At 39.0% G+C, this 15,074-nt stretch overlaps 1 protein-coding gene across 5 annotated transcripts in view; it reads left to right on the forward strand.

The window, feature by feature from the left end:
• The window catches only part of GAPVD1 (GTPase activating protein and VPS9 domains 1), an 83,533-nt gene that overhangs the window by 29,166 nt on the left and 39,293 nt on the right, over positions 1-15,074 (forward strand). For all 5 annotated transcript variants that reach the window (XM_072777921.1, XM_072777923.1, XM_072777922.1 and 2 more), the window contains exons 2-6: positions 5,233-5,450; positions 7,024-7,867; positions 10,835-10,921; positions 12,295-12,429; positions 12,575-12,764. In XM_072777921.1, the coding sequence (XP_072634022.1) occupies positions 5,266-5,450; positions 7,024-7,867; positions 10,835-10,921; positions 12,295-12,429; positions 12,575-12,764 (1,441 nt within the window). In that variant the 5' untranslated portion in view covers positions 5,233-5,265. The remainder of the gene's footprint in view (positions 1-5,232; positions 5,451-7,023; positions 7,868-10,834; positions 10,922-12,294; positions 12,430-12,574; positions 12,765-15,074) is intronic.

Genomic DNA, 15,074 nt, shown 5'->3' on the forward strand with positions numbered 1-15,074 from the left:
TATGAAAAATTTCTAACATAACTGAAATTGTTGAAGGATAGGATAATGATTATCATCTGCCCTCCACCCAGTTTCAACAGTTGTTTTACATTTTGCTGCATTTTCAAAATTTTATTTTTTTGCCGAAGTATGTACAAGTCAGTTGCAGACATCCTTTTTTTTTTTTTTTAATTTTTATTTATTTATGATAGTCTAACAGAGAGAGAGAGAGAGAGAGGTAGAGACACAGGCAGAGACACAGGCAGAGGGAGAAGCAGGCTCCATGCACCGGGAGCCCGATGAGGGATTCGATCCCGGGTCTCCAGGATCGCACCCTGGGCCAAAGGGAGGCGCCAAACCGCTGCGCCACCCAGGGATCCCAGTTGCAGACATCCTAACACTATTTTTACATACTTGAGCACACGTCTCTTAAAAATAAGATATTCTTGGGCAGCCCGGGTGATTCAGCGGTTTAGCACTGCCTTTGGCCCAGGGCCTGATCCTGGAAACCTGGGATCGAGTCCCATGTTGGGCTCCCTGCATGGAGCCTGCTTCTCCCTCTGCCCCTCTCTCTCTCTCTCTCTCTCTCTCTCTCTCTCTCTGCCTCTCATGAATATGTAAATAAAATCTTAAAAAAAAATAAATAAAAAGGATACTCTCTTGAGTAACCACAGGATTTTTTAATCATTCCTGTAGATATTAGAGTAATAATAATAGTGTACTGGCTCTGTCATCTCTTACTTGTGTGGTTGTGGGCAAATAACATCTCCAAGCCTCAGTTTCCTTAGCTGCAGAGCACTTCCCTGAGAGGGATATTATGAAGATGAAATGTGTAAAGTTCTTAGAAGCACACCAGGCACCATTTTCAGTTAATAATGTGTTTTCCCATACAGTACCAACTGTAGTGAATTAATACCACAGCCACCCCTTGTTGCCAGAGTTGGAAACTTTTACCTTTTCTCCCCCATTTGTTGTTAACAAATCTTGTATTTGTCTTGTAACATCTCTTAAACTTGTCTTATTTTTCCATTGCCACCATATTTCCTGCCTGCTAACAATTTTAGTCTGTCTAGTTCCATCCCCACCTCCTCATCCTTTTCCTTACTGCTAGAGTTTATGCTCCCAAATATAAATGTAATCTTTTTAATCTCCTGTTTAAAACTTTTCACATTGCTTACAGGCAAGGTCCGAGTTTCTTAACTTTGGCTTCTGTGTACCTTCTGTCGCTGTAGCCTTATCTCTCATTGCCTCCCTGCACATTCTCTCCCTCCCCTTACCACCGAACACAACACAGTTCCCCAATTCCCCAACTTGCCTTTTAAGACTAATTGCAGGTTCCTTCTCTTTTTCCCCCCTCTCTACCTTGTACAGTCTACTAGCATAATACTTGTAACATTTTGGACAGCCATTTGCTTGCATGTCTGTCTTGTTCTGCCAAGTTAGAAAGTCCTTGAGGGTACACATTAGTTTTTATCGCTTTTTGTATTCCTAGTATCTAAAATGTTGCTTGTACCAGGGTTAAAATAAATGTAGGTATTGTGTCCACATTTTGTGGGTGAGAAAAATCTGATGTTCAGAGAATATGTCATGTGCTTAAAGTAGCAAAACTAATTAACGAAGCATTCAGATCTTGATGAACTCATTTCAGTATTGTTTCCATTAACTATAATATTTCTTATAATCACTATCTTTTATTCAATGATTCTGTTCTTAGTCTGTGGACTTAGAGCCCCCTAGAGGATGTTACAGTTCCCACATGGAAGTTTATAAAATCATATATGCATTTTCTGTAAATTGAGTTAATATGATTATATAAGTATATGTATGCCACCAGTTTTTTTTTTCATCTACCCACATGGTTTTGTTATTGACAACAAATCATTTTGGTGGGCATACCTATACCTTTTTTTTAAAGATTTTATTTATTTACTTGAGAGATATTTACTTGAGAGAGAGCAAGTGAGCAGGGAGAAGAAGGTCGAGAGGGATAAGCAGACCTCTTTGCTGAATACAGAGCCTTCCTCAGGGCTTGATCCCACGATCCGCAGATCATGACTTGAGCTGAAATCCAGAGTTGGCTGCTCAACTGACTGAACCACCCAGGCGCACATGCTTTCACTTTTTGAGAAAAGAGCAGTATGAGGGCCCTCATGATACAGGAGATTTGGAATAACAGCTTTGCATAGTTTGCTTAGGGAATTGATAAGGTATAAGAAAGTTTTTTTTTTTTTTTTTTTTTAAGATTTATTTATTTGGGAGAGAGAGAATGCGTGCAGGTGGGAGGGGCAGAGGGAGAGGAAGACTTGCAAGCTGACTCCACACTGAGTGGAGTATTCATACTCACACTCATACTCAGCTTACTGAGTACTGAGCCCAATTTGGGACTTGATCTCACCACTCTGAGATCATGACCTGAGCCAAAACCAAGAGTTGGATTCTCAACTGACTGCACCACCCAGGTGCCCCAAGAAAGTGGTTTTCGAAAGCTATAAGATTCAGGTTAGATGGTAATATCTGAAATTTTCCTAGTCTTCAATAGTTCATTAACATAAAAAAATTTTAAAAATTTCTGAAATGAAACTTAATTAAAAATTGCTAAACCTATTTCTTTAAGTCAGGTGGTTTTATTTTTTATTTAAAGATTTTTATTTATTTATTCATGAGAGACACAGAGAGAGGCAGAGACACAGGCAGAGGGAGAAGTAGGCTCCATGCAAGGAGCCTGATGTGGGACTTGACCCCAGGACTTCAGGATTACTCCCTGGGCCGAAGGCAGGCATTCAACTGCTGAGCCACCCAGGCATCCCAAGTTAGGTGTTTTTTTTTTAGCACCAAAACTTTATTTCAGTATATGAACATGTTTTTGTTTGATCTCTAAACATACTGAGAGTTCTGAGGTCTGGATTTTCATCTCTCATAGAATCTGAATTCAGTACAAATTGTATTGTTTTATCAACTCCAAATAGACCCATTAAGGTCATTTATGAATCTGGCTGGGACAACTTTTTTTCTTAGCTTTGTTGAGGTATATTTGATATGTAACATTGTGTAAATTTAATTAATGTTTAATTCTTAATAAGAATTACTTTTCTAGGGGATCCCTGGGTGGTGCAGCGGTTTAGCGCCTGCCTTTGGCCCAGGGCACGATCCTGGAGACCCGGGATCGAATCCCACGACGGGCTCCCGGTGCATGGAGCCTGCTTCTCCCTCTGCCTGTGTCTCTGCCTCTCTCTCTCTCTCTCTCTCTGTGACTATCATAAATAAAAAAAAAAAAAGAATTACTTTTCTACCTTAATGGCAGTGTGCTGTCTGGATATACAATGTTGTATTGTGTTATCTGGGCCACGAGCACTTCTATCGTTGATATAAAACATTGTGGTCTGAGGGAAACTTATTGGTGGGGTTATGAGCTGAGCTGAGTGTTTTGTGTCACTCTACTTCACATCCCCTGGGAGGGTCTGAGGCTAGGACCAAGAGCGGCCCTCCTGGGTTTCAGGGAGGTGAGTTCTCTCTACCTGAGGGTAGACTGAGCAAGAGGTGCCGTGGACCCTGCCCTGGAGGGAGGAGGCTGGCAGATGCCTCCTTAGCCAAAGCTTGAAACAGACTCATGGCCAGTAAAGTGAGTTCAATGACTGAGGGGTCTCATAACCCAATTCAGACTTCTCTGCACTGTGTTCTGGCAGTCATTCCAGGCCCAAGGGTAGCTTAAATAATAATGCTTTAAAATATGTGTGCTATTTTTATCAGCTTGTTTAGCTACTAGATAAACGAGATTTGTGTGATTTTATGCATTCCTTTGGCAAATACTTACTCAGTTTTTGCTACAAACCAGTTGCTCTGCTCAGCCCAGAAATTACAACTGTGAGTAAATAAAACACCAACCTTTAGCCTTGGTGGCCCTTACTGTTTAGTGGGGAACCATACCTAAGCATAAAGAATATGCAGGGGATCCCTGGGTGGCTCAGAGGTTCAGCACCTGCCTTTGGCCCGGGGCGTGATCCTGGAGTCCTGGGATCGAGTCCCACATCAGGCTCCCTACTTGGAGCCTGCTTCTCCCTCTGCCTGTGTCTCTGCCTCTCTATGTCTATCATGAATAAATAAACAAAATCTTTTAAAAAAAAAAAAAGAATATGCAAGTGGTATTTGTAATATAATGCTATAGAAGCAAGTATACTTCTTAAAAAGGCCAGAAAAGGGAATAGGAATTGATAGTTTGTATTTTAGGAGTTATCTGAGAAGGCCTTTCTAAATAGTCATTTGAATAGAGACCTGAATGAAGTAAAGATACTAGTTGTGCAAAGATACCTAGAGGAATAGTCTTTTAGACAGAGGGATCATCAAATGCAGAGGCTTTGAGGAAGGGCATGCGTGGCCTTTCAAGCAAGAAGGCCAGTGCATCTGGAGCTATGTGAGCAAGGGTAGAATGGTAGGAGATGAGGTTGGGAGAAGTAGCGGGGGTAGATCATATAGGACTTTTAGATTTCATTCTAAATGTAAAATAAGCTTTTGGATGGCTGCTAGTTTGGGAATAAGGTGATCTGACTTCAGTTTAAAGGGTACTTTAGGCTATGTAGAGAAGAGTCTCGAATAGTACAAGAAAGGAAGCAGATCAGTTAGGAAGTAGTGGTTATAGATCTTTGGATGAGAGATGATGTTGGATGTGGTGAGTAGTCAGATTGGAGATGTATTTTGAAGATTGAGTTAACAGGTTAAATTGGTTGCGATATAAAAGAGAGCAGGCGCCAAACCGCTGCACCACCCAGGGATCGCAGTGGTTTGGCGCTTGCCTTTGGCCCAGGGCGCGATCCTGGAGACCCGGGATCGAATCCCATGTCGGGCTCCCTGCATGGAGCCTGCTTCTCCCTCTGCCTGTGTCTCTGCCTTTCTGTCTCTCTCTGTGTGACTATCATGAATAAATAAATAAAATCTTTAAAAAATTTTTTAAAAAATGGAGCAAAGAAACTCTGGTGCTAATAAATAGATACTAGATTTAAAGAAAATACACAGGTTTTTACTGTGGCTGTCCTGAGCAATGGCCTTACTAGGAGCTATTTATTTTTGTTTATCTGTATTTATAGAGTTTTTCTATACTGAACCTGTGATGCTTCTGCAAAAAATATATAGATTATTTTAAAATTAGAGTTAATCATAGTACTAAATGTAGCCTAATTCATAATGTGTTCTCTTATCCCTTTTGATTTTGGAAAACAATTTAAGTGACATAAAGTTTTAAACTTGTCTGTTTACTCTTAGTGATCAGCCTTTGTACCTTCTCCACATTTGAAGATGGTGAAGCTGGATATTCATACTTTGGCCCATCACCTCAAGCAGGAACGCTTATATGTAAACTCTGAGAAACAGCTCATTCAGAGGCTCAATGCAGATGTACTTAAGACAGCGGAAAAGTTATATCGTACAGCATGGATTGCTAAGCAACAGAGAATTAATTTGGATCGGCTTATCATAACCAGGTAAAAAAAAGGGTTTGAGGTGTTAAATTTTATGGGCCATTGTAATTTTGTGCTAACTGCTAACTGTAAATAAGTGAATCTATTTCCAACAAAGTTCATGCTTTCAGATAGTTTGAATCAACATTAAGGTGAGCCTTTGCTCCATGCAGGGAGCCTGACTAGTCTATTAATTAAACATTTTATAGAGAATTATAACGTAAGCATTAATATTTTATACCACATCAGTTTTGTATCTTTATATATATAATATTTTATTACTGCTGAAAGTAAATTATGTTGTGTTTTGTTTTGTTTTTTTTGGCTCCACACCTAACATGGGGCTTGAATTCACAACTTTGAGATCAAGAGTCACATGCTGTACCAATTGAGCCAGCCAGGCACCTCTCTACTTTTCTGTTGTTGTCATCATTGTTATTATTATTTTTTTTAAGATTAAAGGAAAATTTGTTTTTGGGTAATCTCTACACCTAATATGAGGCTCGAACTCACAACCCCAAAGTCAGGAGTTGCATGCTCCACTAACTCAGCCAGCCAAGCACCCTTTTTCTCCTAATACTATTTAATATACGTTGGTCAAGACCTTGAACACTGGTTTGACTTGTGTGGGTCCACTTATACATGGATTTTTTTTGTAGGGTACTGTAAACATATTTTCTCTTCCTTATGACTTTCTTAATATTTTCTTTTCTTTAGCTTTATTGTAAGAATACTGTATATAATACAAATACAAAATATGTGTTAATCGACTATTTATGTTCTTTGTAAGGCTTCTGGTCAAACATAGGCTATTAGAAGTTAAGTGTTTGGAGAGTCCAAAGTTCTGCAGGGATTTTTCCACTACATAGGGGGTCATTGCCCCTAATCTCCACATTGTTCAAGGGTCAGCTGTGTATATTTTCTTGTTTCGATACTGTATATCTACTCAGTTTTAGAAGCCTCTTTTTTCCCTGTGTTAATACCTTATTCTGTTGTTCCAAGAAACAGTTTTTACCTCTAAGAAGAGTGGTGCTGAAGTATAATGTTGAGAAAAGGAGCCAGACACAGAAAAGTATATACTGTATGATTTCATTTATGTGAAGCTGAAAGGACTGATCTTTGGTGATAGAAATCAGAATAATGGTTATTTTTTTATACTTTTCGTTGAACCTGATTTACTGTGAGGAATTTGTCCTCCTTTGTACTTTTTGGTTTTGCCTTTCTTTTTTTTTTTTTTTTTCTTTTTTAAGATTTTATTTATTTATTCATGAGAGACAGAGAGAGAGAGGCAGAGACACAGGCAGACACAGGCAGAGGGAGAAGCAGGCTCCATGCAGGGAGCCTGACGTGGGACTTGATCCCGGGTCTCCAGGATCACACCCTGGGCTGAAGGCGGCACTAAACTGCGGGCCACTGGGGCTGCCGGGTTTTGCCTTTCTTTACACATTCAGATGTTGGTGGGCTGAAAGATTTGAGGAGTTTGGAGTGATCTCATTGCTAGGACTATAATCAATCTACATTTCCATGTTTCAGTGGAATGTATGTATTATATTATTGTTATTGATTTTATTGTTTTGCTTGTTTGCTCATTTTTTAGTGCTGAAGCTTCCCCTGCTGAATGTTGTCAGCATGCCAAGATTTTGGAAGATACACAGTTTGTTGATGGATATAAGCAATTGGGATTTCAGGAGACTGCTTATGGAGAATTCTTGAGTCGGTTAAGGGAAAATCCTCGTCTTATTGCTTCCTCTTTGGTTGCTGGGGAGAAACTTAATCAGGAGAACACACAAAATGTTATTTACACAGTTTTTACCTCCCTCTATGGCAACTGTATTATGCAAGAAGATGAAAGCTACCTCCTTCAGGTTTTGAGATACTTGATTGAATTTGAACTTAAAGAAAGTGACAACCCCAGGCGACTTTTGAGGAGAGGAACTTGTGCCTTCAGCATCTTATTTAAACTTTTTTCTGAAGGACTGTTTTCTGCCAAACTTTTCCTCACAGCCACTTTACATGAGCCAATTATGCAACTGCTTGTTGAAGATGAAGATCACCTGGAAACAGATCCAAACAAGCTAATTGATAGGTTTTCCCCATTACAACAGGAAAAACTTTTCGGAGAGAAAGGCTCAGATAGATTCAGGCAAAAGGTTCAAGAGATGGTGGATTCCAATGAGGCCAAACTGGTGGCTTTGGTGAACAAATTTATTGGTTATCTCAAACAGAATACATATTGCTTTCCACATAGTTTGAGGTGGATTGTGTCACAGATGTACAAAACCCTCTCCTGTGTAGATAGACTGGAAGTTGGGGAGGTCAGGGCAATGTGTACTGATCTCCTATTGGCCTGCTTCATTTGTCCTGCAGTTGTCAATCCAGAACAGTATGGAATAATTTCTGATGCTCCTATTAATGAGGTGGCAAGATTTAATCTGATGCAGGTATGCTTTTGCTATTATCATTAGTGTGGCATTCAGTTGAAAATCAGTTGAGTGGGTAGTGGGGTGGGAACAGAAAATCTGACAATGTGTATGTATTTTTACTATTCTGTTTCCTCATACTGGCTTTTAAATATTTGCTTCTTAAGAAATAAAAGCAGTTACTGGGCACCTGGATGGCTCAGCCAGTTGAGCGTCCCACTCTTGGTTTCAGGTCTGATCATGATCTCAGGGTTGTGAGATTGAGCCCTGCGTTGGGCTCCAGGGTCTGGCTCCAGGCTCAGCAGGGAGTCTCCTTGAATTTCTCTCCTTTTGCTCCCTCCCTGCTTGTGGATGTGTACACACACACTCTCTGAAATAAATAAATCTTTAAAAAAAAAAAAAAAAAAGGAAATAAAAGCAGTTAAATTGGGATTTAAAAATATTGTAGTCATAAAATATTTTGTTAGTTTTTTCCCTCAAAGATCTATTTATTTATTTATTTATGAGAGAGGGAGAGCATGTAGCGAGGGGGAGGAATAGGGAGAGAAATTCTTTTTTTTTTTTTTTTTTTTTAAGGGAGAGAAATTCTTGAGCAGACTCCCTGCTGAGTGGAGATTCCCACCATGGGGCTCCATCCCAATGTGGGGCTTGATCCCAGGACTCTGTGATCATGACCTGAGCCAAAATCAAGTGCTAATGAATGTTCATATTTTGCTGCAGAAATGTGAATACATTTGATTATAGGATACCACCCTTAATACTGGCTTTTTTACATGTATGCACTAATCAACCTTTCTAAAACCTTCAGATTTTGAAATCTGAAACTCTTCTGGACCTCAGACTTTCAGAAAGAGGAGTTTTGGATTTGTATTAGCATTTTCTCCCCCTTAATCATCTGAACTACTGAAGTCATGTTATTTCTTTTTTTCTTTTTAGAGAGGAGGAGGGGGTGAGGGGCGACGAGAGAATGAGAGATAGAATCCCAGACAGGCGCTACACCCAGTGCAGAGCCTGATTGATGTAGGGCTTGATCTCACGACCCTGAGATCATGACATGAGCTGAAATCAAGAGTCAGATGCTTAACTGACTGAGCCACCTGGGCATTCTCATGTTATTATTTCTTAAAGGAAGTTTTTAATCATATCCTATCCCCCAGAAATACTGTAAAGAAGAAACTGAATTTATTTGGAATATAATATATCTTAGGATGATTTTTTTTTTAATGATAAGCTTTTTGAATTTAAGATTATTTATTTATTTGAAAGTGAGAGCATGCACCAGTGGAGAGGGACAGAGGGAGAAGCAGACTCCTTGCTGGGCAGGGAGCCTGACTCGGAGCTTGATCCCAGGCCTTTGGGATCATGATCTGAGCCGAAGGCAGACACTTAACCAACTGAGCCACCCAGGTGCCCCAAGGTTTTTTTTTTCATGGTCAATTATATTATTTATTATTTTTTAAATATTTAATTTATTTAGTCATGAGAGACACAGAGAAAGAGAGAGGCAGAGACACAGGCAGAGGGAGAAGCTGGCTCCATGCAGGGAGTCCTATGTAGGACTCGATTCCGGGTCTCCAGGATCACACCCTGGGCTGAAGGCGGCACTAAACCACTGAGCCACCCAGGCTGCCCCGGTCAATTATATTATGTTGTTGTGTTTAGCAATTAACTATATAAAACTTCCCAAAATGAAATTTAAAGATTTTTATTGTCTGTGCAACATTAAATTTATTCTTAAGATAGTTGTAGGTTTTTATTTTTGTCATTTCAATAGAGATTGAATCACTTATTTTCAAAATGAGTAAAAATATCTGGGAATTGTCCCAGATACTAAGATGATACTAATATAATATTAGCTTGCTCCAGAATGTCTTTAAAGATAGTAGATTAGAGTCGCCTAGGTGGCTCAGTCAGTAAGTGTCCGATTCTTGATTTTGGCTCAGGTTATGATGTCGGGTTCATGAGATTGAGCCCTGAGTTGGGCTCCGTGTTTAACAGAATGTCTGCCTGAGATTCTCTCTCTCTCTCTGTCCCTCCCCTCTCCTCTGAGATAAATAAATAAATTTTTTTTAAAAGATTTTATTTATTTATTCATGACAGACACAGAGGGAGAGAGAGGCAGAGACACAGGCAGAGGGAGAAGCAGGCTCCATGCAGGGAGCCTGACGTGGGAGTCGATCCCGGGTCTCCAGGATCACACCCCGGGCCGAAGGCAGAGCTAAACCACTGGGCCACCAGGGCTGCCCAACAAATAAATCTTTAAAAAAAAAATAGAGTAGATTAACAGTCCTCTTTTACAAGTAAGGAATTTGCTCTGTGAATTAATAAATTAATATTTACTTTCCAAGCAGCTCTGTTCTGTAGGATTTCTTAAATAAAAAAAAAAAAATTCTACTTTGAGTATTCTGTGAACTATAAAGGGAAAAGTACTTAGTATTAACTTGAAGTAGTTTGAATCAAGTTTTGCAAATTTTAAAATTTCTAGATGTATGAAAAGTAGAATATCAGAAACAAAGGTGTTATATTTTTGTTTTATATTGTCAATATAATGTTAAAGTAAAATTTTCTACTTATTGTCTTGAACTCCTAATCTATATATAGTAAAAGCTGATGTAGAGAAGATAAGCATTTAATTTGGGATCCTGGGATCCCTGGGTGGCTCAGCGGTTTTGGTGCCTGCCTTCAGCCCAGGGTGCGATCCTGTGGTCCCGGGATCAAGTCCCGTGTCGGGCTCCCGGCATGGAGCCTGCTTCTCCCTCTGCCTGTGTCTCTGCCTCTCTCTCTCTCTCTCTCTCTCTCTCATAAATAAATAAATAAATAAATAAATAAATAAATCTTAAAAAAATAATAATTTGGGATCCTACTTTGCATGCCTGGTCAGATAGTATGAATATTATTATGAAACAAAATTTTAGCCTCGAATGGAAGTAGAGAAGAATTTATAAGTATCTATAGCCTGTGTCTCTGTATGACTGCTTTGGGTTGCAGGTTGGCCGCCTTTTGCAGCAGTTGGCAATGACTGGCTCAGAAGAGGGAGATCCCCGGACAAAAAGCAGCCTTGGAAAATTTGACAAAGTAAGAATGAATATTATCTCATGTGAAATGCCATTTATAGAAAATTTTGCCAAAGCATTAGTGAACTTAACTATGGTCTTTATTAAATCTTGTTTTTTATTAAAAATAAATGGTCTTTTCAATGATCCTTGGTATATACAGAGAGAATACAGTGTTGGATCAGCAGCATTTAAAGGAAGATCTCACTAAAGATGACTAGTTCTCACTTATTGAAGTGTTGAGGGTTGCTATTGTAATGAGAGCCAAAGAGCTATTAAGATTATTTTATTTCAGAAAGTTTAAGGCACCTGGCTGGTTCAGTTGGTAGAGTATGGGACTCTTGATCTTGGGGTTGGAGTTTCAGCCCCATGTTGAATATAGAGATGACTTCAAAGATTTTATTGATTTATTATTTAGTTATTTTAGAGACAGAGGGTGTGCATGTGCAAACAGAGGAGGAGCAGAGGGAGAGGGAGGGGCAAAGACTCTCAAGCAGTGTCCATGTTAAGCATGGACCTCTACGTGGGGCTCTCTCCCAAGACCCTGAGATCCTGACCATAGCAGAAACAAAGGGTCTGATTGATGCTCAACCAAATGAGCCACCGATGCTCCCTGAGTGTAGAGATTATTTAAATGAAAAACAAAAAACCTAAATAGGACGGCTCAGTTGGGTCAGTGTCCAACTCTTGGTTTCTTCTTGCATCATGATCTCAGGATCCTGAGATTGGTTCGGGTCAGTGGGGAGTCTGCTTTAGATTCTATCCCTGTCCCTCTTCCTCTCTCCTTCCCCACTAATTGCATGTGTGTGTACACACATACAATCTCTCTAAAATGGGTGAATCAATCTTTACAAATAAATAGTTTAATTTTTTAAGCCACTAAAGGAAAACAGTGATAATTGTATAATTTTAAGTGTATTTCATAGATATGTTCTATGGCATCGTTCAGTTAAAATTTCCTATTTGAATAGGCTGTACAATTCAACCTTACTTAAAATTCAGAGGTAATCCAGTGAAATTCCACTTCCACTTCTGATCTCTAACCTTTATTTCCTCCCCAAAAGGTTCTTGGTGTTCTCAATCTTTCATGTTTTCTTTGAGAGATCTATATGTATACAAGCAAATTCTTACATATGTTTTCCCAGTTACCCCCATCCCTCCCTTTTCACAAGTGGTAGAGTAGTGTGCACTGTTCTGTGTCATGTTTGTTTCACATACCAGAATTTCATGGAGACAATTCTATGTCAGTTCATAAAGAGTTTAATTTTTTTCAATGTTAGGTTTAATATAATTTTCAAAGGAAAACTTTTTGGATGCTTGTCCACCTTAATTAGAAATTTTTTCCCCTTATTTTAAAGAGAAAATATTTCACTGTGATCTTTTTCTGTTTAACAGAGCTGTGTTGCTGCTTTTCTTGATGTTGTGATTGGGGGCCGTGCAGTGGAGACCCCTCCAATGTCCTCCGTTAATCTTCTGGAAGGATTGAGCAGGACTGTGGTTTATATAACCTATAGTCAGCTTATTACTCTGGTAATGGCTTTATTCTTTAATAGGTTTTTCTCAAAAGTAATTTATCTAAGCATGGGCAGAGTCATAGATGAGTACATTGTGTGAGAAATATATATTGTGTTTGAAAAATTGATCTCACTAGCTAATGGCCTTTTACTTTTGCCAGGTGAATTTTATGAAGAGTGTGATGTCTGGAGATCAACTAAGAGAAGATAGGATGGCTCTTGACAATTTATTGGCAAACCTGCCCCAGGCAAAGCCAGGAAAAAGCAGCAGCTTGGAAATGACTCCCTATAATACTCCTCAGCTGTCTCCGGCAACCACCCCAGCAAATAAAAAGAATCGATTGCCTATAGGTAAAGAGCATTTCTCATATTCAAGCTTTCCCTTAAATTTAGTATTTTTTTTATTGGCTTTTATTACTGCTCAGTGTTTTGGAATATGGTTTTAAATAATTTGGGAAAGCTTTCTCTTTGTGTTTACTGATACTAATGCAATTTTTATTTATTTGTTTTTTTTTTCTAATGCAATTTTTAAATATTGCACCAATTAGTTAAGGTTTGTGAGACATGCTTTTCATAATTAAATTGAGATCATGCCACCTACAGTATACTTTGTATATTTTAGTAACTTTTTTGGGGAAAATTTGGAAATATCAGTATTTGAATTAGGTAGCCCTGTCCTTTCTTCCAAGTTTTAAATAATATAATAAAATAATAACTTAGAGGGTTCTATCAGTAAAGTTGAATATATACTTACTATTTTCCATTATTATTATTATTAATCTTTCATTAAGTGAGCTAAGGTATCTTTGTTGTTTTATAAAATTAAGGTTTCATTTTATTTTGTCAAGTTTATCTAAAAATTGAGTCTAAGTTTTATTCACTTTTTTTTTTTTTTTTTAAGATTTTGTTTATATGACCAGAGAGAGAGCACACAAGCAGGGGAGCAGCAGAGGGAGAGGGAGAGGAAGGCTCTTTGCTGAGCCGGGAGCCTGATGCAGGGCTTGATCCCAGGACTCTGGGATCATGACCTGAGCTGAAGGCAGATGCTTAACTGACTGAACCACCCAGGCACCCCTAAGTTTTATTCACATACTAAACATCTATTATCTATATGCGTACACACACGTACAAATTGAGCATTACCATGTACTCTGTACCAGAATCTGGATGAGCACTTTATAGATGTTGTTTCATTTAATTCATGCAAAAAAATCCATGTAAAAAGAGTAGGTATAATCACTATCCTGCATGGGAGGCACTGTGTTAGACATTGGGGATACAAAGACCATTAGGATGTGCCACTACTGTGCTGATTGCTAATAGTCTAGTTGGGGAGAAAAAGAGGAAACCAGTTGCCTTCATTATATTGTGTCTGATGGAAATAAGCATGCATGGAGGCTTGTGGGGCACCTATGTTGGGCAGGTGATGATGGTGTCAGGAGAAGATCATACTTTCTCTTTGAAGGATGAATGGGAGTTAGACAAAGTAGATAAGAGAGAGGGAAAGAGTGTTTAAGCCAAGAAGCGGTGTTTTAGTGTCAGTGACAATTAGTGAAAATGAATAGTTACTTTATTTTATACATTTGGAAGAATAGGATTTCATTTTTAAACTTCTATGAGCCAATTTGTTAAGAACTGACAGTTTCTTAAATTGATCTATCTTAGATTTAATGTAATATGGAATAATATCAACAAGAATATGACATCATATTCTTCAAGTCTTTGGCTTTCATCATCCCAAAATATCAATTATCAGAATTAAAAATAGAAAAACGAAGTTTGGCACGCAGTGATTTCTTTTTTTAGATTTATTTATTTATTGGAGAGAGAAAGGAGGATGAGAGCGCACAAGTGGGGCAGGGGGCATAGGGAGAGGGAAAGAAGCAGACTTTCCACTGAGTGCAGAGCCTGATGTGTGATCAGTCTCACAACCTTGAGATTGTGACCTGAGTCGAAATCAAGAGTTGGGCACTTAAGGGCACCTGAGTGGCTCAGCTGGTTAAGCACCTGCCTTTAGCTCAGGTCACAATCTCAGAGTCCTGGGATCGAGCCCCGTATTGTGCTCCCTACTTAGGGTGGAGTCTGCTTCTCCTTCTGCCCTCTCCCCTCACTTGCTCATATGCTCGCTCTCTCTCGAATAAATAAATCAAAATCTTAAAAAAAAAAAAACGGAGTTGGGTGCTTAACCAGCTAAGTAAGCCACTGGTGACCCAACACGGAGTGATTTTTTTTTTTTTTTTAAGATTTTATTTATTTGAGAGAGAGAGCGCGTGCAATCAAGAGCAGGAAGGAGGAGCAGCAGGAAAGGAACAAGCAGACTCCTCGCTGATCAGGGAGCCCAACGTGGGGCTTAATCCCAGGACTCTGAGATCATGACCTGAGCTGAAGGCAGGCACTTAGCCAACTGAGCCACCCAGGTGCCCCAATACTCAGTGATTTTTAATCTTACAGCCTATTTGCACTTTTTTAACATGAAGGAATAAATGATTTTTGGTAAATCAGAGATATTTTTCCCTCTGTCATTCACTCCTGTACATTAGTTCTTGCATTTCTTGTCATCCAGAAGTATCATTAAATGGGGTATAATGGAAAGTAAATTTCAAATATTTGCCCAATATTACTTTGTTTAGTCATATGGCCTGGTCATTGAATTTATTTTGT

The sequence above is a fragment of the Canis lupus genome, chromosome 16, assembly GCF_048164855.1.
Source record: "Canis lupus baileyi chromosome 16, mCanLup2.hap1, whole genome shotgun sequence".
Lineage (NCBI taxonomy): Eukaryota > Metazoa > Chordata > Mammalia > Carnivora > Canidae > Canis > Canis lupus.